This window comes from Mustelus asterias, chromosome 25 (genome assembly GCF_964213995.1).
Source record: "Mustelus asterias chromosome 25, sMusAst1.hap1.1, whole genome shotgun sequence".
Lineage (NCBI taxonomy): Eukaryota > Metazoa > Chordata > Chondrichthyes > Carcharhiniformes > Triakidae > Mustelus > Mustelus asterias.
Genome location: NC_135825.1, coordinates 17,818,878 through 17,846,687, shown reverse-complemented (window position 1 = coordinate 17,846,687; position 27,810 = coordinate 17,818,878). Strand labels below are relative to the sequence as shown.

The 27,810-nt window shown below is 46.4% G+C and overlaps 1 protein-coding gene across 1 annotated transcript in view; it reads left to right on the top strand.

Annotated features, from left to right (window-relative positions):
* The window catches only part of LOC144511721 (chitinase-3-like protein 1), a 57,615-nt gene extending 40,141 nt beyond the window's left edge, over window positions 1-17,474 (top strand). The window contains exons 10-12 of the mRNA XM_078241945.1: window positions 7,971-8,087; window positions 15,965-16,106; window positions 17,446-17,474. Of these exons, the coding sequence (XP_078098071.1) occupies window positions 7,971-8,087; window positions 15,965-16,106; window positions 17,446-17,474 (288 nt within the window). The remainder of the gene's footprint in view (window positions 1-7,970; window positions 8,088-15,964; window positions 16,107-17,445) is intronic.
* The last annotated feature ends 10,336 nt before the right edge of the window (window positions 17,475-27,810 follow it).

The window sequence follows — 27,810 nt, the reverse complement described above, 5'->3', positions numbered from 1 at the left end:
TGGACTAGAAATCCAGAGACCCAGGGTAATGTTCTGGGGAGTTGAGTTCAAATCCCAACATGGTAGAAAGTGAAATTCAAATTTAACAAAGAAACGAAAGTCTACTGAAGACCATGAAACCATTACTGATTGTTTTTTTTTAGAAACCCTACAGTGCAGAAGGAGGCCATTCGGCCCATCGAGTCTGCACCGACCACAATCTCACCCAGGCCCTACCCCCACATATTTACCCGCTAATCCCTCTAACGTATGCATCTCAGGACTCTAAGGGACAATTTTTAACCTGGCCAATCAACCTAACCCGCACATCTTTGGACTGTGGGAGGAAACCGGAGCACCCGGAGGAAACCCACGCAGACACGAGGAGAATGTGCAAACTCCACACAGACAGTGACCCGAGCCGGGAATCAAACCCGGGACCCTGGAGCTGTGAAGCAGCAGGGCTAACCACTGTGCTACCGTGCCACCCCACCATTGTAAAAATCCATCTGGTTCACTAATGCCCTTTAGGGAAAGAAATCTGACGTCCTTACCTGGTCTGGCCTACATGTGATGCTAGATACAAAGCAGATTCTTAAATTCCTTCACAGATGGGCAATAAATGAATGCTGGCCCAGCCAGTAATGCCTACATCCAATAAATGAACTAAAAAAATGTACTATCTTTTCAAAATGAAATGACGGACCATCATGGTGAGCAGGGAATTTGCACAAATATCTGCTTATAATTAAATAAAGAGCAAATGTCACATTTCAGCACTTTCTCTCATTCCATTTGTGTTATTATAATCTAAACCTAAAGCACGGGTGATTGTTAATATTATATCTCTGTGCGTATATACAGTAAGAGTAAATTAATGGATTGAGTAAACGGAGCAATAGATCTAACATCCCTGCATTAGTGTAAAATCACATGCCAGTCAAATGCTTTAACTCAAAAACTTTAGATCAGCAGAACTCACCAGCGAGATTGTTTACTTTTTAGAAGAACAGAAATTCTAGCTGGAAGATTATAGACAAGCTTTTGGGTAAAAATTTAATAATGAACCTACATAGGCGAGATTGGAATTTTAAAACAATGTTCTGTGTACTGACTAACTGTATAACAATCTCTATCTGTGACTTGGAGCAGAGAACCATATTAGAATGCTCTCTATGAATGCTGTATTAGAGAGTTGTGTCGGAGCTGTTAGAGCAGTATGAGAGGAAGCTGTTGCTCCAGAGGTTCCTCTGGAGTAGTTCCTTTCTTGCTTGAATCATGAATAAACTACAGTTCCTGGGTCTCCGATGGTTAATTGGCAGAACACAGTAAGAGTTTTAACAACACCAGGTTAAAGTCCAACAGGTTTATTTGGTAGTAAATGCCATTAGCTTTCGGTACTCTGCTCCTTCATCAGATGGAGTGGATATCTGCTCTCAAACAGGGCATACAGAGATACAAAATCAAGTTACAGAATACTGATCAGAATGCGAATCTTTACAGCTAATCAGGTCTTAAAGATACAGAAAATGTGAGTGGAGGGAGCATTAGGTACAGGTTAAAGAAATGTGTATTGTCTCCAGACAGGACAGCCAGTGAGATTCTGCAAGTCCAGGAGACAAGCTGTGGGGGTTACCAATAGTGTGACATGAACCCAAGATCCCGGTTTAGGCCGTCCTCATGTGTGCGGAATTTGGCTATCAGCTACTGCTCAGCGACTCTGCGCTGTCGTGTGTTGTGAAGGCCGCGTTCGAGAACGCTTACCCGAAGATCAGAGGCTGAATGCCCGTGACCGCTGAAGTGCTCCCCCACAGGAAGAGAACAGTCTTGCCTGGTGATTGTCGAGTGGTGTTCATTCATCCGTTGTCGTAGCGTCTGCATGGTTTCCCCAATGTACCATGCCTCGGGACATCCTTTCCTGCAGCGTATCAGGTAGACAACGTTGGCCGAGTTGCAAAAGTAGGTACCGTGTACCTGGTAGATGGTGCTCTCACGTGAGATGATGGCATCTGTGTCGATGATCCAGCACATCTTGCAGAGGTTGCTGTGGCAGGGTTGTGTGGTGTTGTGGTCACTGTTCTCCTGAAGGCTGGGTAGTTTGCTGCGGACAATGGTCTGTTTGAGGTTGTGCGGTTGTTTGAAGGCAAGAAGTGGGGGTGTGGGGATGGCCTTGGCGAGATGTTCGTCTTCATCAATGACATGTTGAAGGCTCTGGAGCAGATGCCGTAGCTTCTCCGCTCTGGGGAAGTACTGGACAATAAAGGGTACTCTGTCCACCGTGTCCCATGTTTGTCTTCTGAGGAGGTCGGTGCGGTTTTTCGCTGTGGCACGTCAGAACTGTCGATCGATGAGTCGAGCGCCATATCCTGTTCTTATGAGGGTATCTTTCAGCATCTGGAGGTGTCTGTTATGATCCTCCTCATCCGAGCAGATCTTGTGTACAGAGGGCTTGTCCGTTGGGGATGGCTTCTTTAACATGTTTAGGGTGGAAGCTGGAGAAGTGGAGCATCGTGAGGTTATCCGTGGGCTTGCGGTACAGTGAGGTGCTGAGGTGACCATCCTTAATGGAGATGCGTGTGTCCAAGAATGCAACCGATTTTGGAGAGTAGTCCATGGTGAGTCTGATGGTGGGATGGAACTTGTTGATGTCATCATATAGTTGTTTCAGTGATTGTTCACCATGAGTCCAAAGGAAGAAAATGTCATCGATATATCTAGTGTATAAGAACATAAGAAATAGGAGCAGGAGTAGGCCATCTCGCCCCTGGAGCCTGTCCCGCCATTGAATAAGATCATGGCTGATCTGAAGTAGATCAGTTCCACTTACCCGCCTGATCCCTATAACCCCTAATTCCCTTACCAATCAGGAATCCATCTATCCGTGATTTAAACATATTCAACGAGGTAGCCTCCACCACTTCAGTGGGCAGAGAATTCCAGAGATTCACCACCCTCTGAGAGAAGAAGTTCCTCCTCAACTCTGTCCTAAACTGACCCCTCTTTATTTTGAGGCTATGCCCTCTAGTTCTAGTTTCCTTTCGAAGTGGAAAGAATCTCTCCACCTCTACCCTATCCAGCCCCTTCATTATCTTATAGGTCTCTATAAGATCCCCCTTCAGCCTTCTAAATTCCAACGAATACAAACCCAATCTGCTCAGTCTCTCCTCATAATCAACACCCCTCATCTCTGGTATCAACCTGGTGAACCTTCTCTGCACTCCCTCCAAGGCCAATATATCCTTCCGCAAATAAGGGGGCCAATACTGCACACAGTATTCCAGCTGCGGCCTCACCAATGCCCTGTACAGATGCAGCAAGACATCTCTGCTTTTATATTCTATCCCCCTTGCAATATAGGCCAACATCCCATTTGCCTTCTTGATCACCTGTTGCACCTGCAGACTGGGTTTTTGCGACTCATGCACAAGGACCCCCAGGTCCCTCTGCACAGCAGCATGTTGTAATTTCTTTCCATTTAGATAATAATCCAATTTGTTATTATTTCTTCCAAAGTGAATAACCTCGCATTTGTTAACGTTATACTCCATCTGCCAGATCCTCGCCCACTCACTCAGCCTGACCAAATCTCTCTGCAGACCTTCTACGCCCTCCACACGATTCACTTTTCCACTTATCTTTGTGTCGTCTGCAAACTTTGTTACCCTATAGTCAGTCCCCTCCTCCAGTTCGTCTATATAAATGGTAAATATTTGAGGCCCCAGTACCAATCCCTGCGGCACGCCACTAATTACCATCTGCCAACCAGAAAAGCACTCATTTATTCCGACTCTCTGCTTCCTGTCGGATAGCCAATCCCCAATCCACGCTAACACCCTACCCCCAACTCCGTGTGACCCAATCTTCTTCAGCAACCTTTTGTGAGGCACCTTATCAAATGCCTTTTGGAAATCCAAAAACACCGCATCCACCGGTTCCCCTCCGTCAACCGCACTCGTCACATCTTCATAAAAATCCAGCAAGTTCGTCAAGCACAACTTTCCCCTCATGAATCCATGCTGCGTCTGCTTAATCGAACCATTCTTATCCAGATGGCCTGATATTTCTTCTTTAATGATGGATTCCAGCATTTTCCCAACTACAGACGTTAAGCTAACCAGCCTGTAGTTACCCGCCTTTTGTCTATTTCCTTTTTTAAACAGCGGCGTAACATTAGCCGTTTTCCAATCCGCCGGCACTACCCCAGAATCCAACGAATTTTGATAAATAACCACTAACGCATCCGCTATTACCTCTGACATTTCTTTCAGTACCCTGGGATGCATTCCATCCAGGCCCGGGGACTTGTCCACCTTCAGTCCCATTAGTCTACCAAGCACTGCCTCCCTGGTAACATTAATTGTATTGAGTACCTCTCCTCCTACCAACCCTCTATCGTTAATATTCGGTAAACTATTTGTGTCTTCCACAGTGAAGACCGACACAAAAAACCTACTTAAAGTTTCAGCCATTTCCTCATTTCCCACTCTTAAATCCCCCCTCTCATCCTCCAATGGTCCAACATTCATTCTTGCCACTCTATTCCTTTTTATATATTTGTAAAAGCTTTTACTATCATTTTTTATATTTAGAGCTAGCCTAGCTTCATAACCTATCTTTCCTTTCTTTATCGCTTTCTTAGTCATTCTTTGTTGTTTCTTAAAGTTTTCCCAATCTTCCGATTCTCCACTATTTTTGGCCACTCTGTGCGCATCGGTCTTTAATTTAATACTCTCCTTAACTTCCTTCGTTATCCACAGCTAGTTATCCCTTTTCTTATAAACCTTCTTTATCACCGGAATATATAGTTGCTCAGTACTGAAAAGGATCTCCTTAAAAATCCTCCACTGTTCCTCAGCTGTCCTACCTACCAGTCTGCTCTCTCAGTCCACCTTAGCCAATTCAGCCCTCATCCTCTCGTACTTCCCTCTGTTCAAACAGAGGACAGTGGTATGGGACCCTACTTTCTCCTCTTCCATTTGTATCAGAAATTCGACCATATTGTGATCACTTGACCCAAGAGGGTCCTTCACAAGAACATCCTTAATTCTACCTACCTTGTTACACATTACCAGATCTAAGATAACTCGTTCCCTCGTCGGTTCTGTAACATACTGTTCAAAGCATGCTAAGAATGCTTCCTCCATCCCACCCCTTCCAACTTGAGTCAGCCAATCAATATGCAAGTTGAAGTCCCCCATGATTATTGCCGTTCCGTTTGTGCACGGATCCATTATTTGCTTGTTTATAGCCCTCCCCACCTCAACATTATTATTTGGGGGCCTATAGACCATGCCTACTAGTGTCTTTCTCCCCCTACTATTCCTTATCTCTACCCATAACGATTCCACGATTTGTTCCTTAGAGCCTATGTCATCCCTCACTACTACCCTGATATTATCGTTTATTAACAGAGCTATCCCACCACCTTTTCCTTCCTGTCTATTCTTCCTAAATGCCTGATACCCCTGGATATTCATCTCTCAGTCCTGGTCTCCGTGCAGCCACGTTTCTGTAATTGGCTACTCGATCATACCCATTAGTGCTGATTTGCACCATCAACTCATTAATTTTGTTCCGAATGCTTCTTGCATTCAGGCAAAGTGTCTTTATTCCAGCTTTTATCTGGACCCGATTTGATGAAACGCTATCAACCTCTCCCTCGCCCTCTACTCCTTTAACTACTTGAATGCCCTCATTCACTTGCACTTGCTCCCTCTCTTCTACCATTGATTTCGTAATTCCTCTTACCTCTGCACCCTCCCCCCGATAAATTAGTTTAAAGCCCTATCTACACCCCTAGTGATATGATTCGCTCGGACTCTGGTCCCAGCACAGTTCAAACGGAGACCATCCCATCTATACAGGTCCCATCTGCCCAGATACTGGTGCCAATGCCCCATGAATTCAAACCCATTCCTCTCACACCAATCCTTGAGCCACGCATTCGTCTCCTTAATCCTATTAGCCCTGCGCCAATTTGCACGTGGCACAGGTAGTAATCCAGAGATTACCACCTTGTTGGTTCTGCTTTATAATTTGTTCCCCAGCTCTTCGTACTCCCTCTGTAGATCCTTAGTTCCTGTTTTGTCTATGTCATTAGCACCTACATGGACCACGACAACTGGATTTTCACCCTTCCACTCCAGATTCCTCTGCAGCCCAGATGATACATCCTGGACCCGAGCACCAGGCAGGCAACACAACCTACGGTATTGCTTCTCCTGGTCACAGAGAACAGTGTCTATGCCCTTAACTACACTATCCCCAATTACTACTACATTTCTCTTTGATTCCTCCGTTGCAGCAGCACCCTGCACCCTGGTACTGCTGACAGTTTGCTCGTCCTTCTCACAGTCATTTTTCCCATCTACACTGGTGGCAAGAACCACAAATCTGTTACAAAGATTTAAGGGCTGAGGTTCTTGGGACTTTACCTCCCGCAAACTACTTCCCTTCTTCCCCCCTCTGCCCGCCTTCTTCCCCCCACTGCCCGCCTCACCCGCAGCCACTCCCTGTTGTCCCTGACCCCCAGCTAAGTTAGTCAGTCTAAGGGGCGTGACTTTCTCTTTATACACATTATCCAGATAGCTCTCCCCTTCCCTGATAAGCCTCAGTGTCTGTAGCTCAGAGTCCAGTTCATCCATCTTGAGCTGGAGATCCTTCAGCAACCAGCACTTACTGCAGACATGGTCCCTGGGGTCCACCTTGGGGTCCACTTGCTCCCACATCATGCAGAAACAGCACATTACATATCCCTCCATACCAATTTACCTTGTATGAGTTGGTGTAATTTAAAAGTGAAACCCTACCCTGCCTCTGCCTGTCCTCGCCGAAGCCCTGTGAGCCAAAGCCAGTTCACACTCTACTCCCCACTCACTCCACTGCCCACTCCCGACGCTGCCTGCTGTGCAGAGTGACTTTTATACTAAAAAAACACAATCTCCCTGAATCCCCTGCGGCCTACTCCCACTTCCCTTAGTTTAAACCCTTGAAAAAAGCCCGCAAAAAAACGGATTAAATAAATAAATCACAGCACTTTACTCACCCTCAGCACTGCTGTATACCATAGCATCAGTTGAAGGTCCTGTGCGGTGAAGAAGTCTTGTTCGAACCTGTGCATGAAGATGTTGGCATACTGAGGTGTGAATTTGGTCCCCATGGCTGTTCTGTGTGTCTGGATGAAGAACTGGTTGTTGAAGGTGAAGACATTGTGATCCAGGATGAAGCAGATGAGTTGTAAAATTGCATCTGGAAACTGGCAGTTGTCGGCGTTGAGTATCGTGGGGGATGCTGGTGTAGAGTGCTGAGACATCCATTGTGACGAGGAGTGCTCCTGGTTCAACTGCTCCATGTGTGTTGAGTTTCTGTAGGAAGTCCGTAGTGTCGCGACAAAAGCTGGGGGTTCTTTGTACAATGGGTTTCAGGATGCCCTCGACATAGCCAGAGAGGTTCTCGCACAGGGTCCCATTGTCCGATATGATGGGACGGCCGGGTGTGTTTGCCTTGTGTATCTTCGGGAGGCAGTAGAGATCTCCAACGCGGGGAGTACGTGGATGAGAGCACGGAGGGTGCTCTGAAGGTCCGGAACAACGTTCTTGATCAGAGTGTTGAGTTGATGGGTGTGTTCTTTGGTTGGATCTGTGGGTAACTGTCTGTAGTGTTCCTCATTGTTCAGTTGTCGGTACATTTCTTTGCAGTAATCCGTTCTGTCCAGTATGACGATGGCCCCTCCTTTGTCTGCTGGTGTGATGACAATGTTGCGGTTGGTCTTGAGAGCGTGGATGGCGTTGCGGTGTGCTTGGGTGATGTTCGGGGCTGTCTTGTGAGTGCGGCTGATGAATTTGGTGTTGACGCACCTCCTGATGGCTTGGGCATACATGAGGATGGCAGGGCTGGAAGGGCTGAATGTCCTACTCCTGTTCCTATTTCTGGTGGTCTGTGGTCTTATTTGTCTGACATGTTAACAGTAATTCTTGTTTTTCAATTGACAGGTCTGTACATTTTTGAAGAATGCCACCACACAAATGATTGAAGACCAGAAGGTTCCTTACGCAGTCAACGGTAATCAGTGGGTTGGATATGACGATCTAGAAAGCTTCAAAGCCAAAGTAGGAGCTTTTTATTTACCGCCATAATTTCACAAATCTGCTCCAATTATTCAGTTTAGAGTTCATTAATAACATTAGAGATTAATAAATGTCATAGAACATAGAACATAGAACAGTACAGCACAGAACAGGCCCTTCGGCCCACGATGTTGTGCCGAGCTTGATGAGATACGTTCATGAATAAAGTTCAATCAATGGAGCTTTTATTAATCATCAGCTTAGAGGTAATACTGTTCACTGACAAAAACAACACGGTTTGTGTTGTATAATTTAAATAAAAAATAAAGAGCCATGCTCGTATTCCTTGGTTGTAGTAGAGGCTGAAGAATGTTGGTCTTGTCTGGGAAAAGGGATTGTCCAGTGATGACTCTCACAACCCTGAATGTTGTCTGACTGACAGATCTCACTCTGTATGGGATCTTGTCTCACGTTCTGTGATGCTAGCATTTCTCCTCACATTGTACATTGTACAATCACATATTTTGAACATGATCTGAATATAAACATGCGGTTCGCACTACTGCCTCACAGTGCCAGGGAACCAGCTTCACTTCCAGCCACTTGGGTGACTGTGTGGAGTTTGCACATTATCTCTGTGTCTGTGGGGGTTTCCTCCGAGTGCTCAGGTTTCCTTCCACACTCCAAAGATATGCAGGTTAGGTGGATTTGCCATGCTAATCTGCCTTTTTGTGTCCTAAAATGTGAAGGCTAAAGATAGTTTATATGTATCACAAGGAGTGTTACATTAACACTGCAATGAGGTTACTGTGAAAATCTCTTAGTTGCCACTCTCCAGTGCCTGTTCGGGTACACCGAGGAAGAATATAGCGTGGCCTATGCACCTAACCAGCACGTCTTTCGGAATGTGCGAGGAAACCAGAGCACCCGGAAGAAACCCATGCAGACATGGGGAGAACGTGCAGACTCCACACAGACAGTGAGCCAATCTGGGAATCAAACCCGGGTCCCTGGAGTTATGAGGCAGCAGTGCTAACCACTGTGCTGCCGTGCCACAGGTTAGTTGGACTGGCCATGGTAAGTGCATGGGGTTGTGGGGATAAGGGAGAGTGGAGGACCTGGATTGGATGCTCTTTCAGAGAGTTGGCACAGGTTTGATGGACCGAATATCTTCTTTTTGCACTGCAGGGATTCTGTGGTTCTATGTAACTTGGTGAATTTAAGTTATGATGCGCGATTAAATCACTCAGGAGGCTAGATTGTACCCGGGAAATAAAGGCTTTTATTAATAAAAGAATGGAGCATACTATATACAATACAATCCCAGACTAAAGGGTCACCAGGCAGTGCAGTGACCTTTATACTCCTCCAGGTAGGCGGAGCCAACTGGAGTGTACCACAGAACAATATCAACAGGTAGAACACCCCAACCCTAACCCCAAACAGTGACAACAGTAACATATCTACAAGTACCCATAGTGCTGACCATCTATGGTTCAGTACCCGCCTACCTGGAGGAGTATAAAGGTCACTCCAAAGATATGCAGGTTAGGTGGATTTGCCATGCATCTATGGTTCAGTACCCATAGTGGTCACCAGCTATGGTTCACCACATTCACCCCTCCTTTAAAACAAAGGCCGGCGGGGCAAAAAACAGAACGAACTGTCCATATATTCACAAGTTCAGTCGTATTGGAGGACCGCACCGTCTCTGCGACCTCCTCAACACTGGCGGTAGCGCCGGTTCTGGTGACCGTGATGACCCTCTCTCCAAGGCGGTGTCCAATGACTCCTCCAGTTCCCCACGGACAGGTGGACCACGAGGTGGCGACAATCTGCTGGACTCGAGCATGCCCCGAGGTGGCGACAATCTCCTGGACTCAGGCAAGCTGTACACGGGAGTAAGAGGATTAAGTGGTGGTCCCGATACTGCCCGCGCCGTGTCAGGAGGGGAGATAAAGGTCAAGGGGTCCCTAACCAGGGGTGTGGGAGCGACAGGGGTTTCCAAGTCCCCTGCAGGCGCCAGATCTCGAATAGAGACCGTGTCCTCTCGCCCGTCAGGATATGCCACATAGGCATATTGAGGGTTGGCGTGGAGGAGATGGACCTGTTCAACCAAAGGGTCGGACTTGCGGGTCCTAACATGCCGCCGCAGGAGGACAGGTCCTGAGTACATCAACCAAGACGGCAATGAGGTCCCAGAGAAAAACTTCCTCGGGAAGGAAAACATCCTCTCATGCGGAGTAGCGTTGGTTGCCGTATACAGGAGGGACCGGATGGAATGGAGCGCATCAGAAAGTACCTCTTGCCAACGGGAGACTGGAAGACCCTTAGACCTCAACGCCAGTAAGACAGCCTTCCAGACTGTAGCATTTTCTCTTTCAACCTGCCTGTTACCCCTGGGGCTGTAACTCGTAGTTCTACTTGAGGCAATCCCTTTTGAGAGCAGGTATTGCCTCAAGTCGTCACTCATAAATGACGAGCCCCTATCACTGTGGATATAGCTGGGGTAACCGAACAGGGTGAAAAGATCCCGTAATGCTTTGATAACCGTGGCAGCGGTCATGTCTGAACAGGGAATGGCAAAAGGGAATCGGGAGTACTCATCAATCATGTTGAGGAAGTACACGTTCCGATCTGTCAAAGGAAGGGGGTGCTTGAAGTCCACACTCAGTCTTTCAAAAAAGCGAGTGGCCTTAATGAGGTGTGCCCTGTCAGGTTGATAGAAGTGCGGGTTGCATTCAGCACATACCTGGCAGCTTCGGGTTATTGACCTGACATCATCCACTGAGTAGGGTAGATTCCGGGCCTTCACGAAATGGAAGAGCCGAGTAATCCCCGGATGGCAGAGATCATTGTGGAGGGCCTGTAACCGATCCTCCTGCACACTTGCACATGTTCCATGCGACAGGGCGTCTGAGGGCTCATTGAGCTTCCCCGGACGGTACATGATATCATAGTTGTAGGTGGAGAGTTCGATTCTCCACCTCAAGATTTTATCATTTTTGATCTTACCCCGTAACGTGTTGTTGAACATGAACGCCACGGACCGCTGGTCCGTGAGCAGGGTGAATCGTTTTCCCGCCAAGTAATGGCGCCAATGCCGGACGGCCTCCACAATGGCCTGAGCCTCTTTTTCCACCGCGGAGTGCCGAATTTCAGGGCTTTGGAGGGTGCGAGAGAAAAAGGCGACGGGCCTGCCTGCCTGGTTAAGTGTGGCGGCCAGGGCGAAATCAGATGCATCACTCTCCACCTGAAAGGGGATGGACTCATCAACAGCATGCATCGTGGCTTTCGCGATGTCAGCTTTTATCCCTTCAAAGGCTAAGCGAGCCTCTGCTGCTAGGGGAAAAGAGGTAGACTTTATGAGTGGACGGGCTTTGTCCGGATAATTGGGAACCCACTGTGCATAGTATGAAAAGAAACCTAAGCATCTTCTCAGTGCTTTGATGCTAGTGGGTAGGGGAAGTTCAAGGAGGGGACGCATACAGTCTGGATCAGGCCCAAGGACCCCGTTTTCCACCACGTATCCGAGAATTGCTAGGCGGCGCTTGCTAAATACACACTTCTCCCTGTTTAGGTCAGATTCAGGTGAGACGCAGTGTGTAAAAATCTAAGGAGATTGGAATCGTGGCCCTGCTGGTCATGGCCGCAGATAGTGACGTTGTCCAGGTATGGAAGGTAGCCCGCAGCCCGTTTTGGTCCACCATTCGGTCCATTGCACGCTGGAAGACCGAGACCCCATTCGTGACGCCAAAGGGAATCCTTAAAAAGTGGTAAAGACGACCATCCGCCTCAAAGGCCGTATATTTTTGGTCCTCTGGGCGAATGGGGAGCTGGTGGTAAGCTGACTTCAAGTCAATGGTGGAGAACACCCGGTACTGCGCAATCTGGTTGACCATGTCAGATATGCGTGGGAGAGGATACGCGTCCAGCTGCGTGTATCTATTAATGGTCTGACTATAGTCTCTGACCATCCGGGGTTTGTCTCCAGTTTTAACCACCACAACTTGCGCTCTCCATGTACTAGTGCTAGGTTGAATGATCCCTTCCCTGAGGAGCCGCTGAACTTCAGATCGAATAAAGATCCGATCCTCAGCGCTGTAACGCCTGCTCTTAGTTGCAATGGGCTTGCAGCCTGGCACGAGATTCTCAAATAAAGATGGTGGGGTGATTCTGAGTGTCGAGAAGCTACACGTGGAGCGCGCTGGGCAATTTGGAGGCTGCTGTTCTCCCACTGAAAGTGGAGGGAGTGGCCCATCGTACTGCAGGGTCACACTCCTCAGGTGGACCATAAAGTCTAGCCCCAGGAGTATCGGAGCGCAAAGGTGCGGTAACACGAGGAGCCTGAAGTTCTCATAAACTGTGCCCCGCACCGTTAGGTTGACCACGCAGCTCCCAAGCACGGTAACAGATCGGGACCTCGACGCCATCGAAATTGTCTGTCTGACAGTCCGTCCTAGGAGACCGCACCGTTTCACGGTGTCAGGGTGAATGAAACTCTCCGTGCTCCCGCTATCAAACAAACAATGAATTAGGCGTCCATTTACCTCTATGCCCATCATGAACTTGTCGAGTCTGTGAGGCTTGGCCTGGTCCAGGATGATTGACGCCACCGTTGGGTCTTGAGTGCAACTGCAGGCAGCTGAGATGGTTGATGATGATGACCCCTGCTGGTCGTCTGCGGTCGGTGCCGACCAAAATGGCTGCGCCCATGGATCGCACGTGGTCGGTGGCACTGAAAGTGGCGGCCCCTGCAGGTCGCACGTGTCTTGCGTCTTCGTCGTCAGGAATGGTGGCACTCTGGAATCGCACGTGGTGGAAGACCTCGAAGAAGCTGGAGACAAGGAGACAGGCTCTGGAGAATCACACGCCGCGCTGCTAAGGTTGGAGGGTGGTTTAACCCTGCATACTTTGGCATAGTGCCCTTTCTTCCCACACGCGGAGCAAAATACCGTTCTGGCTGGACATCGCTGCCGAGGATGTTTCGCCAATCCACAGAAATAGCACCGCAGGCCTCCTGGAGCTGCCGCTGTCATCAGGTCCGAGGTTGAAAGCACAATCGCGCAGTTTTTCGGAGCCGCTGGGTAGAGTTGGGTCGGTGGCTGTACTTGCCACAATGTTCCCACGTGGTCGGTGGGGTAAGTTTCTAGACTTCTGGAGGCCGTTTCCATCGTGTCAGCCAATTCCACCGTCTTAGCTAGGTTTAGGTTACCTTGCTCTAGCAGCCACAGGCGAATATATGATGAGCCGATTCCCGCCACGAACGCATCTCGGATCATGGCATTAGTATACTGGGCTGCCGACACTGGCTTGCAGTTGCAGGCTCTGGCTAGCTGCTGAAGTTCGCGCAGGTACTGTCCTGTCGTTTCGCCGGGCTGCCGTCGTCGAGTGGCTAGAAGGTGTCGAGCATGAATCTCGTTTGGCGGTTTGTTGTACAGTTTCTTAAGGAGTTCGATGGCCCCTTTGTAGTCTTGGGCATCGCGGATTGATGAGTATACAGTGTCGCTTACCCTTGCGTGGAGGACCCGCAGTCTATCGGCGTCGTTTTGAATGGCTGTTGAGGCATCGATGTAGTCTTGAAAACACTTCAACCAATGGTCGAAAGTGTTCGACTCTCCTGCTGCACGTGGATTTAAGGTAAGCCGATCAGGTTTCAACATTTGCTCCGTGGTTTTTGTTTACCAAAATTTGTTATTAATAAAATTGATGCGCGATTAAATCACTCGGGAGGCTAAATTGTACCCGGGAAATAAAGGCTTTTATTAATAACAATACTATATACAATACAATCCCAGACTAAAGGGTCACCAGGCAGTGCAGTGACCTTTATACTCCTCCAGGTAGGCGGGGACAACTGGAGTGTACCACAGAACAATATCAACAGGTAGAACACCCCAACCCTAACCCCAACAGTGACAACAGTAACATATGTACAAGTACCCATAGTGCTGACCATCTATGGTTCAGTACCCATAGTGGTAACCAGCTATGGTTCACCACAAGTTATAACTGATAATCTGTACTGATCATGGCAAGAAAAGTAAATTCAAACTAATGTTGTAATACTAATAGATAGGGATAAAAGGGGGTTCATTGTAGCATCAACAGTAAAAATCAGGAACATTTATGAGTTGGTAACTTGCAGCTGGACACTTTCCCCTCTAATCTCATACCCAGGCCTGATCCCACCCAAGGCCTGATGCCCGACCATATGACTTCTGATCCTGATCTCAAAACCCCAAACTCCGACACCTCTGACCTCCAATCATCCAGAATATGATCCCCATCTCCTTCCAGACCCCAATTTCTGACACTCTATTTGATCCCTGACCTCCAACCCCCAAACGCCAATCCCCTGACGTCTGATCCCCTGCAAACATCCCATCACCCAACCTCTGATCCCCTACTGACTTCCAAACCTCCCCACCTTCAGTGACCCATGTCATTGATGAAGACGAACATCTCGCCAAGGCCATCCCCACAGCCCCCTTCTTGACTTCAAACAACCGCGCAACCTCAAACAGACCATTGTCCGCAGCAAACTACCCAGCCTTCAGGAGAACAGTGACCACGACACCACACAACCGTGCCACAGCAACCTCTGCAAGACGTGCCGGATCATCGACACGGATCCCATCATCTCACGTGAGAACATCATCTACCAGGTACACGGTACCTACTCTTGCAACTTGGCCAACGTTGTCTACCTGATAAGCTGCAGGAAAGGATGTCCCGAGGCATGGTACATTGGGGAAACCATGTAGACACTACGACAACGAATGAATGAACACTGCTCGACAATCACCAGGCAAGACTGTTCTCTTCCTGTGGGGGAGCACTTCAGCAGTCACGGGCATTCAGCCTCTGATCTTCAGGTAAGCGTTCTCCAAGGCGGCCTTCACAACAGCGCAGAGTCACTGAGCAGAAACTGATAGCCAAGTTCCGCACACATGAGGACGGCCTAAACCGGGATGTTGGATTTATGTCACATTATCAGTAACCTCCACAGCTTGCCTCCTGGACTTGCGGGCTATCCTGTCTGGAGACAATACACATCTCTTTAACCTGTGCTCAATGCTCCCTCCACCCACATTGTCTGTATCTTTAAGATCTGGTTGGTTGTAGGGATTTGCATTCTAATCAGTACTCTGTAACTTGATTTTGTGTCTCTGTGCCCTGTTTGAGGACACATTTCCACTCCATCTGACGAAGGAGCAGCGCTCTGAAAGTAAAGGACATCCAAGAATTAGTAACTCTTGTCATTATACACATTCATTTCATGTTGTATGATCCATTCCACACCCCATGTGATGTGATAGACCTATTCCATATTTCATCTTCTGTGATGAATCTATTCTATATTTAGGATTGGATACAAAAGTAGATTTTTTGGATAATTATTGTAATAGGCTGCAGATAGAAAATCATATGGGGGGATACATGGAAAAATGGAAGTTGCAGTCAAGTGGGGAAAAACTCTTCTTTCAAGCTCTCTGTTAGGAAAGCAGCAGTGTACAATATAACTTGGGGTGCAATAATCTTTGGAAAACAAAAGGATTATCCAAGAATAAATCTCGAAATGATGGAGGAAATATTCCACTTCTCCTCGTCCTGACCAAAATGCATCCAACGTGCATTGTGACTCACCTGACCCGCTCATTTCCATGGTGTTACAATGCTGCATTTGTTATCCATCTTCCCAGGAAAAGCACTAAAAATCTCAAAGCAGCGTGGCGTTACTAGGGGTCTCCTTTCTTTTCCATCTTCTGCATGTTTGGGAACTGAATAATCCTCAGAGGAATGTCCGAGCCAAAATACCTGGCATTTAATTTTTCAATGGAAAAGCACTAAATTTTCAATAAAAGTCCTATTTTATTTCACACTTTAAATTGTATTTTCATATGTTATTCCTGAAGGCTGAGTGGCTGAAAGAGAACAAGTTTGGAGGTGCCACATTGTCGGCCTTGGATCAGGATGATTACAGTGGAACTCATTGCAATCAAGGAACTTATCCTTTGACCAAAACATTGAAGACCGCTCTTGGCATTACTACTCCTGGTAATTTATTATGTGTGATCCAACTAAGCTTGAACTGCATTCTATTGCTGTCCTGCATAACATTTTAACAAATCTTGTGTCTACATGTACTTCCTGTGCACAAAACATCACCTCCTGTTATCGCCTTGTGCCTACATTTTCTATTTAAATTCTAATGTCCACATTTATAATGCAAACTGCCTCTATAAACTCCTCACCCTGTAATCACACACTCCCAGCAGTGGTGATGTTGTTATGTCTCAGGACTGCACCTCTGCATATCTGAATTATCCTGGGAACAACTCCTCGACACCAGCCAGCTCGCCTTCCCAAATTACTGCAACCTTTGTGATTTTGCTATCAACAATGTTATAACAGAAAGGTATTTTCTAAAATTAACGTTGATTGCTTTTCTCTAAATGAAGACTGTTTAATGTTACCAGCCCTTGGTTCAATTATCCTCCACTCAATAACCCAGCTCCTCCCTATATCTGTTCCTGTGCAAAAACATGGGAGGTTGCGTCTTTTGTAATCCTACTGCCCACAGATTGTAGCTTCTCTACTCTTCTCTACTCTTCTCTGGCTCTTCAGTAAAGTGAGGCATTTCACTCACTGTCTCTCTTCACCTGTTTGGGAATGTCCCCGAACAGGAAGGGCTACCCTCATCTTGCAACAAGATCACTTGGTGAACTAGCGATGTGAGAGGCGTAACTTTAAAAATACCATTTGTTGGCCACTTAAGGGCATCAATTGACCCAAGGTTGAGCCGACCACCCATTACCAACACCACCATGGCCAGGATCTAATGGCAAACCCCATTCTCAGCCCAAGTGGTCCTCAAATTTCACCCTTGAATAAAGTTCATTACATGGATGCCAAAACTCAGTTGATTCTAGCTCCCTTTCTGTGTTCAGGAGTATCTTTATTTATTTGTGTTGCACTAAGGGGAGCTGAGACATCCTGTGTATGCTTAGCCCTTTTGACTTCAGTCTATGCAAAGACTTCATTTTAAGATATTTCTGCCTATGCAACTAACTCCGCTAAGCTTAAAAATTGACTGCTAACTTGATGACGTGGAATCAGAAGGCTAAAGGTTCGCTAAAAATTGACTGCATTCCTTCAGGGTAGACAATGCAGGCAAACAACAGTGGCTTCAAGGATTGTTTCTTTAAGATGGAGACAGACTGCAAAAAACATTTCCCATAATGAGATAATGGTTGAAATATAGTTTGGATTTTAGTGTGAATTTTTCAGACTGCTTTCGAGGTCTGTTCAATGTTCAATTCAGTAAAGAGGTTGGCAGTAGAAGCCAATCTCCAAGTTCGCTTTTTCTTTTCACTTTTGTCATGTTACTTTTAAGCTCTGTTCAATAAAAGAGAACCATTTTAAAACTCATATCAGTCCCCTGGTCTATTCAAATGAATGAATGGACCCAACAGGAGCTCTTGCTTCAACAGTGGCTTTCTCCGCCATATTGATCGCAAATTGGGGAAAAAAAATCCAAGGTCCCACTATGTCACGCTGGCTGGGTGAGCAGTTCCAGGGGGCAGTGCCATGGGCAGTGCCGGGGTATTGTCCAAGCAAGAACATCTGCCCCCTAAGCGAAACACTCATTTCAGTTCCTCTGACAGATCTGCCGGCCAGGAGAACACAGTGGATGACCAATTCTAATTCATGTCACCTTACACCAATGTGAATGGATAATGTAACAGCAGGGGAGGGGGATTATCAGGCATGGCATTGTAACGGGATTCTTGACGTTACGTCACTGACAGAGTGCAGAGACAATCAGCATGGTGGCACAGTGGTTAGCACTGATGCCTCACAGCACCAGGGACCTGGGTTCGGTCCCGGCCTCGGGTGACTGCCTGTGTGAAGTTTGCACATTCTCCCTGTGTCTGCGTGTGTTTCTTCCTCGTGCTCCAGTTTCTTCCCATGCTCCAAAGATGTGCATGTTGGGTTGATTGGCAATACGAAATTGTCCCTTAGTGTCCCAAGATGGATAGGTTAGGGCGGATTAGTGGGCTAAATATATGGGGTTGTGGGGATAGGGCCTGGGTGAGTCAGTGCAGACTTAATGGGCCAAATGTCCTCCTCTGCACTGTAGGGTTTCTATGATTCTGTTGTGGGAAAATCACCACTTGGAGTCAAACGTAGAGATTCAACACACAGTTTTATCAACAAAGCTTTGGGAGAAGCGCTGCTCTCCGCAGTGCACGCAGTCACCTTCTCAACTTTACAATGGTAGTTGAGCATCTTTTATACATTTTAGATAATGGACAGTACGGACATTAGCCGTTAGCACATCATTATACGTTGAGTAGACAAGTACGGACATCGACAGTTAGCACATCGTTATATATAGAGTAGAAACATTTATGCATTTATGTCCCCCATCAATGGCTGATCTCGTTATCAAAATTCATTGTTTTGGTCCTGCTTTTACCTCAAGTTAAGGTGCCTCAAGGTCTGATCTATTTCCTTCAGTAATTTAAACACTGACGGGTTTTAACTCGTTGTGCAATGCCTGTGCCCAAGTCAGTGCATCTTAATGTCTTTTCCCAGAATCACTCCAACAACTCCCCCTTTTGGTCAGGATTGTGATTTAATAATCCACAGACCAACAGCAGCAGCATCGTGGGTCCGGCAACCGATATGCTTGACCTGCAACCAACAGGTCGCGCGTTCACAGGTAGATGTCCATCTTCTCGCCCTTTCCTTTCTTGTCGTCCTCGGTGTTTTCGGGAGTTCCCATCAGGTGCTCTTTTTCAATGACCACACTAGCTCCTTGCACAATCCAAGTCATCATTACTTTACTGCAGACATGAAGACATCCGACAATTAGGCAACAGGCAATTATTATTGCAACGAGAATGATCAGTCCATGCATTAAATAGGATCCCCAGGATCTCCCCCTCTGGCCATTCGAGCCAGCTGCTCCCCTTCTTGGGTCCTTGTCTAAAGTCACCAAGCTGCTTTCTTATGTCATTAATGACTTGGGTGATGTTATAGGATTCATCTGTAACATGCGTTATACATTTGTCTCCTATTATTGTGCCTGTTGAGCAAACTGATAGTCTACGGCATAACGGGTCTGCTGTGCGTATAATCTTAATTCAGCCATTTCTTGGTTGACGGCCTCCAGTGCCTTTGATGTACTGTTTCCCAGGATGGTTAATCCACAGATAATATGGTTCCTATTCTTGGCACTAATTACTCCTGTTGCTCCCCCCCCCACCGAGACAGGACCCCAAGGAAACCGTAGCTGAGTGACGATCCCAGTGTGGTCAGGACTTCCCACTCGGCACAGAATTCCTTGCTGATGGCCCGGATATGCCCCTTTTGAGGGCATGGAACAGTGAGTGGTCCTATTGTTCCTACTGCAAAAAGGATCTGGAGGGTTGGTGTTGCCGTCGTGTGGGTGCCGTTGAAGAGGAACATAAATCCCTTCTTGGTCTTGGTAGTATTTAATGTCCTGGCTATTGAACAAAGAACAAGAACAAAGAACAATACAGCACAGGAACAGGCCCTTCGGCCCTCCAAGCCCGCGCCGCTCCCTGGTCCAAACTAGACCATTCTTTTGTATCCCTCCATTCCCACTCCGTTCATGTGGCTACCTAGATAAGTCTTAAACGTTCCCACTGTGTCCGCCTCCACCACTTTGCCCGGCAGCGCATTCCAGGCCCCCACCACCCTCTGTGTAAAATACATCCTTCTGTTATCCGTGTTAAACCTCCCCCCCTCACCTTGAACCGATGACCCCTCCTGAACGTCACCACCGACCTGGGGAAAAGCTTCCCACCATTCACCCTATCTATGCCTTTCATAATTTTATACACCTCTATTAGGTCACCCCTCATCCTCTGTCTTTCCTGTGAGAACAACCCCAGTTTACCCAATCTCTCCTCATAACTAAGCCCTTCCATACCAGGCAACATCCTGGTAAACCTCCTCTGCACTCTCTCTAAAGTCTCCACGCCCTTCTGGTAGTGTGGCGGCCAAAACTGGGCGCAGTATTCCAAATGCGGCCGAACCAACGTTCTAAACAACTGCAACATCAGACCCCAATTTTTATACTCTATGCCCCGTCCTATAAAGGCAAGCATGCCATATGCCTTATTCACTACCTCCTCCACCTGTGACGTCACCTTCAAGGATCTGTGGACTTGCACCCTTTATGGTTCTGCCATTATTGGAATCTGGTAGTCCCAGTCCGGGGGCTGATATCAGTTCTGTCTTTAATTTGTTTTAAGCCTCTTCTTGCTCAGGTCCCTATTCTATGGAGTTTAAAGCTGGCTTTCCTCCTTTAACTAGTCTTTGTATTGGCTCTGCCAATTTTGCGAATTCCGGGATAAAACTTCGGCTATAGTTAAGCAGTCCGAGCACCTTCCTGACTCCTCTTATGGTGACTGGCCACGGCATTTGTTGTACCGCCTTCTTTCGGTCTGTTGGCATTTCTTTAAGCCCTTGTGATATTAGGTGTCCGAGGTACAGGACTTGTGCTTTCCCGATTTGTGCATTTTTGGGGCTCACCTTTAACCCTGAGGTTTTCAGTTCATTCAACACTAGGTAGAGTGCTCCCTGATGTTCTGACTTAGATTCTGAAGCTATTAAGATATCATCCACGTATTGTAGAATTGTGCTACCCTCTGGTACTTCTACCGTGTTCAGGATGTCACTCATTACTCGATGGAAGATAGCGGGGCTATTGTGGAATCCCTGCGGTAGGCGAGTCCAAGTGTACTATTTTTCTCCCACTGTAAAAGCGAATTTGTCTTGGGATTCGGGATCCAAGGGTAGGGACCAGAATCCATTGGCTATATCCAATACGGTAAAGATTTTATGCTCCGGTGATAATCCATTCAGGATTGTCGCGGGGCTTGCTACAATGGGGTGCAATTTGGACGTGACTTTATTGAGGCCGGCGTAATCTATCGTGAGCCTGTAGCTTCCATCGGGTTTGCTCACCAGCCAGGTTGGGGAGTTAGTGGTACTCGTAGTTTCCCTCAGGATTCCTTTCTCCACTAGCCCTTTAACTATCTCTACTACAGCTGCCTCTGCTTCCGGTTTTATCGGGTATTGTCGGTGGGCCTTATGCTCCGGTCCGGGTACCTTTATCGGGTCAACTTTGGTTAGGCCAGTATCTAATTTCGTTTCAGCCCATACTCTGGGGACGGAGGTACAGATGGCTCCAAACCCTTCTGTTTCGAGTCGCCAATCTCTGATGGCGGCTGTGACTTGTAAGTTTTCCTATTCCAGCTTTCCGACCATCCCGTTTTGGCCAGATTAATTCTCCCTTCCCACAATCAATCAAAATCTCATACTCCTTCATTAAATAATGTCCCATTATTGTACCCTCATTATTTTTACATACATAGAATCTCATAGGTATATACAAATTATTTATTTCTACTGACGTGGTCTCACTCAGGTAGGCGGGTGTTTTGTTCCCTCCTATCCCCGTTAGATAAATCATCCTACTTGTAGTGGGTAAGGGAAGGTCGGTGACAGATATGGATGCTCCTGTGTCCACCAGCATCTCACATTGCCTGCCCCCTACTAGTGCAGACACATAAATCCCTCCCTCCTTCTGACCCTTATGAATGGGGGCTGCAGGCCGTCAGTCTTGCTGACCTCGGAGGTTCCTTAGTACCTCCGATTCTGCTGTGGTCATGGATCAGGGCGGGGGTCTCCCATGTTTGTCCCAACATATTGCTTCTGTGTGTCTATTGTTATTACAGTGCTTACAATGTCTCCCACTGTTTCCAAATTTATTTCCTTTCCTTGGGACCCAGCACTCCTTTGCAAAGTGCCCTTGTCGGCCACAATTGTGGCAGGTCAGTTTGGGCTTAGTTCCGCTCCCGCTACTGTAAGTGGCTACTCTTTCCTGTCTTATCCTTGTCTGAGATTTCTCCTCCCCGCCTCCAAGTACGCCACTAGCCCATTCCACTAGTTCATCATAATCCTGGGACATGATCACTCCCATTTTTAGGATGGTTTGGTGAGCGCTAGAGAGCCCATCCTTGAAAGCCTGGATGAAGGCTCGATCCCCGTGGCCTGGGTTTCCTTGCCCTGAGCATTCCTGGTATACTTGGAACAACCGTTCCCCGTATTCAGAAGCTCCTTTCCCCTTTTGTTTCTTGGTCGTTGTGATTCTGCTCCAATTAGTAGGAGTATTTCCTAAAACTCTCTGGACTTCTGTTTTAAACAGGGTGAAGGGTGCCTGTTGGGCATCTATTTCTGCTGTTAGGGTTACTGCGTGTGTTCAACGTCCCCCACTATAATCTTGTGCTGGGGGAATTTTTAACCTGCATATTTTAACCTGCATATTGATTGGTTGACTCAAGTCGAACGCAGTGGACTTGAGGAAGAGTTCTTAGAATGCTGTCGGGATAATTTCCTCGAACAGTATGTTACAGAACCTACGAGGGAGCAAGCTATCTTGGATCTGGTCCTGTGTAATGAGACAAGGAAAATTAATGATCTTCTTGTGAGGGATCCTCTTGGAATGAGTGATCACAATATGGTTGAATTTCTAATACAAATGGAGGGTGAGAAAGTAGGGTCCCAAACCAGTGTCCTCTGCTTGAACAGAGGAGAGTACAATAGGATGAGGGCAGAATTGGCTAATGTAGACTGGGAGCGCAGACTAGTTGGTAGGACAGCTGAGCAACAGTGGCAGATTTTTAAGGAGATTTTTCTCAGTACTCAGCAAAAATATATTCCTGTGATAAAGAAGGAATGTAAGAAAAGGGATAACCAGCCGTGGATAACTAAGGAAATAAAGGAGTGTATTAAATTAAAAATTGATGCGTACAGAGTGGCCAAAACTAGTGGGGAATTAGAAGATTGGGAAAGCTTTAAAAAACAACTAAGAACTACTAAGAAAGCGATAAAGAAAGGAAAGATAGATTATGAAACTAAACTAGCACAAAATATAAAAACTGATAGTAAAAGTTTTTACAAATATATAAAAAGGAAAAGAGTAGCTAAAGTAAATATTGGACCCTTAGAAGATAAGAAGGGGGATTTAATAATGGGAAACGAGGAAATGGCCGAGGCCTTAAACAAGTTTTTTGTGTCAGTCTTCACGGTAGAGGACACAACTAGCTTACCGAAAATTGACGGTCGTGGGACTGTAGGGGGTGAGGTCCTTAAAACGATTACTATTACTAAAGAGGTAGTGCTTGGTAGGCTAATGGGACTAAAGTTAGACAAGTCTCTGGGCCCGGATGGAATGCATCCCAGGGTACTGAAAGAAATGGCAGAAGTAATAGCAGATGCGTTGGTTGTAATTTATCAAAATTCGCTGGACTCTGGGGAAGTGCCGGCTTATTGGAAAACAGCTAATGTGACACCACTGTTTAAAAAAGGAGGTAGACAAAAGGCGGGTAACTATAGGCTGGTTAGCTTAACATCCGTAGTTGGGAAATTGCTGGAATCCATCATTAAAGAAGGAATAGCAGGACACCTGGACAAAAATGGTTCGATCAAGCAGACGTAGCATGGATTCATGAAGGGAAAGTCGTGTTTGACGAATTTACTGGATTTTTATGAAGATGTAACGAGTGCAGTTGACAGAGGGGAACCGGTGGATGTGGTGTTTTTGGATTTCCAGAAGGCGTTCGATAAGGTGCCTCACAAAAGGTTACTGCAGAAGATTAGGGTACACGGAGTTAAGGGTAAAGTGTTAGCATGGATTGAGGATTGGTGATCTAACAGGAAGCAGAGAGTTGGAATAAATGGGTGCTTTTCTGGTTGGCAGTTGGTGACTAGTGGCGTGCCGCAAGGATCGGTGCTGGGGCCTCAACTGTTTACCATATACATAGACGATCTGGAGGAGGGGATCGAGTGTAGGTAACAAAGTTTGCGGATGATACAAAGATGAGTGGGAAAGCGAATTGCGTGGAGGATGCAGAAAGTCTGCAGAGAGATTTGGATAGGCTCAGTGAGTGGGCAAGGATCTGGCAGATGGAGTATAACTTGACAAGTGTGAGGTTATCCACTTTGGAAGGAATAATCGTAAAATGGACTATTATTTAAATGGTGAAAAATTACAACATGCTACTGTGCAGAGGGACCTGGGGGTCCTTGTGCATGAATCGCAAAAATTCAGTTTGCAGGTGCAGCAGGTGATCAAGAAGGCAAATGGAATGTTGGCCTTTATCACGAAGGGGATGGAGTATAAAAGCAGGGAGGTCTTGCTGCAATTGTACAAGGTACTGGTGAGGCCGCAACTAGAGTACTGTGTGCAATTTTGGTCCCCTTATTTGCGGAAGGATGTATTGGCCTTGGAGGGAGTACAGAGAAGATTCACCAGGTTGATACTGGAGATGAGGGGGTTAGCTTATGAGGAGAGATTGAGTAGATTGGGTCTGTACTCATTGGAGTTTAGAAGGCTGAGGGGAGATCTTATAGAGACATATAAGATAATGAAGGGGCTGGACAGGATAGAGGCAGAGAGATTCTTTCCACTTAGAAAGGAAACAAGAACTAGAGGACACAACCTCAAAATAAGGAGGAGTCAGTTTAGGACAGAGTTGAGGAGGAACTTCTTCTCTCAGAGGGTAGTGAATCTCTGGAATTCTCTGCCCATTGAAGCAGTGGAGGCTACCTCGTTGAATATGTTTAAGTCACAGGTAGATAGATTTCTGATCAATAAGGGAATTAAGGGTTATGGTGAGCGGGCGGGTAAGTGGAACAAAACCACTATCAGATCAGCCATGATCTTATTGAACAGCGGGGCAGGCTCGAGGGGCTAGATGGCCTACTCCTGCTCCTATTTCTTGTGTTCTTATGTTCTTATGAATGGCGGGCCTTCCGGCTTCCTGCCTCCATTTATCCGCTGGACCTGCGGCCTGGCCCCAGTTGGTGTATGTCCCTTAGGTGCAGTTGGTGTCCTACCCAAACTGTATCTAATTCTTCCCAGAATTTCGTGTTTGCACTTCTAGGTTGTAGCTTACCCAGGGAGGCCATTATCTGTTGTCTTTCGCCTGGGGCGAATGGTTTGTAATTTGCTGGGGGCTGCGCATCCGTTCCCCCTTGGGTTACCCAAGTTGTGTTCTAGCACTTCCCCTTCCTCTGGAGGGGCGGTTGGTCCCTGTTGTATGGACTCATAAGGGGGCAGAGGAACAGTTTCCCCTCCCCATTGATTCTCCTTTAATACTCGATTCCTTTTCTCCAATTCCTTTACTCTGGATTCCAGTGTTTTAATCTTATCCTTATCCGCGCTCCACTTTTTAGTGGAGGCCCCTACTTGTTCAATTAGTCCCGCTAATTGATGTACTCATAATACCCCTGCCTTTTTTGTTTTGTCTCTCTTCTCGCCATCTACCCACTTTCTCTGTTGTTCTAAGGTCTGAGAAACAACCCAGCCATCCCTTTGCACCTTCTTAATTAGCGCGTGTCTGTCTGTCATCTATTTATCAATGAGAGAACCCGCAGGTCCCCACTTAGTTTCTCTATCTGCCATCTCGCAGACTTCACTACCCCCAGCCACGATTACTTCCTTAGCAATGTGTTTTCACCACCATTAGGGTTTCTATCTATACTCACTACCTCTGGCCATGATTACTTCCTTAGCAACGTGTTTTTCTCCACCGTTAGGTTTCTATTTATACTCACGGCCACGATTACTTCCTCAGCAACGTGTTTTCTCCACCGGAGTCCGGCTCTAGGTCAGAGTGATCAGCTCCTTTTCCACACCTTTTACAACATGACAGACAAGTACACAACTACACAAACTTTCATGCAAACAAGTGGCAAACTCTGCGTTTGTTCGCCACTACAGAATTTGATGTTAAATGACCTTTGCCACTTGTGCTTCACGATCCTAAGTGCCCTTGTGCCTCATCGCCCACTTCAGGGTCCTGACCTTCACGTGGGGGATTTCCCCTCTTAACAACCGGTCTAAGGCTGCGCGTTTGAGACAGGCACTCCCTTGTCCTTTAGTCGATCAGCACAAGTAACAGTCAATACTTATTTCTATACCATTAACAATCAATACTTATTTCTATACCATAAGTTCCCCTACTTTTTACCCATTTTAAAGTGCATTGTTGACTCAGTCTGACTCCCACAGATTCAATGATCTCTACCCCAGTTCGCCGATCGAGGCCAAACGATCCAATTCACCAGCAGTGAGATCCTGCTGACTATGCCAATTTGTTGTGGGAAAATCACCACTCGGAGTCAGACTTAGAGATTCAACACACAGTTTTATCGGACAAAACTTTGGGAGAAGCGCTGGGCTCTCCGCAGTGCATGCAGTCACCTTCTCAACTTTACAATGGTAGTTGAGCATCTTTTATAAATTTTAGATAATGGACAGTACGGACATTAGTCGTTAGCACATCATTATACGTTGAGTAGACAAGTACGGACATCGACAGTTAGCACATCGTTATACATAGAGTAGATACATTTATGCATTTATGTCCCCCATCAATGGCTGATCTCGTTATCAAAACTCATTGTTTTGGTCTTTTATCTCAAGTTTGGATGCCTCAAGGTCTGATCTATTTCCTTCAGTAATTTAAACACTAACGGGTTTTAACTCATTGTGCAATGTCTGTGCCCAAGTCAGTGCATCTTCATGTCTTTTCCCAGAGTCCATTTTGTGCCAGGTAACCATTCTGTGTCCTTTAATTTTGATTTCACTCCAACAATTCAATGACAATCATGTCACGCCTTTACATCAGTCTGAAACGTGATCTGGGCCTCTCGGGATCATCCGTTCCCGTTGCCCATCCCGTCCAACAGAAGTGGAAATGGAAAAACCCCTCCCTCTCCCTGGTATAAATTTATATACATATTTCCCACTTGCCCTGCTATTGCAACATAATTACTTTGGAGTCAATTGAGTCTAAAGAGAATGAAAATCTCTAATAAAATCATTAAAATACAGTTTATGTTTGTTTTGCAGGATGTGATTCATCTTTTAAACCAACAACAGAGGAAGTTGAAATGGTAATGTTTTGTCTGACCAAGCTGGCTGGACTATACCCTTTGCTAAACGATCAACATAAATTTATAAATTGTGCCGCTGGAGATGCTTACATTATGACTTGTCCTGGTAAACTGAAATTTAATAGCGATTGTCACTGTTGCAAGAACTAATTGCTGCAGCCATAATAAATTAGATTGCAAACATTGCTTCGAAATGAATAAAAAATTAAAGCACGCCGAAAAGAAAATAAATTTGATTTTGAGCTAGTTTGACATTGCATTGCCAAAATTCAATGCAGTAATGAATGATTGCTTCATAAGTAACCATGGCTGTATTTTTAATTGAATAAACTGCTTTATTATCTTTATTAGTGTTACAAATAGGCTTACATTAACACTGCAATGAAGTTATTTACTGTGAAAATCCCCCAGTTGCCAGACTCCGGCGCCTGTTTGGGTACTCTGAGGGAGAGTTTAGCTTGGCCAATGCGCCTAACCAGCACGTCTTTCAGACTGTGGGAGGAAACTGGAACACCCGGAGGAAACCCACACAGACACAGGGAGAATGTGCAGACTCCGCACAGACAGTGGCACAAGCCGGGAATTGAACCGGATCCCTGGCGTGGTGAGGCAACAGTGCTAACCACCATGCCATTCAAGTGCCACCAAATTGATTGTTAGATTCATTCACTTTCCTACCAGGAAAGATGATTTATGATTCAAATATGAATGGGAGAGAATTACACAAAGAATAGTTTGACTATTTTTTGACAGGTGA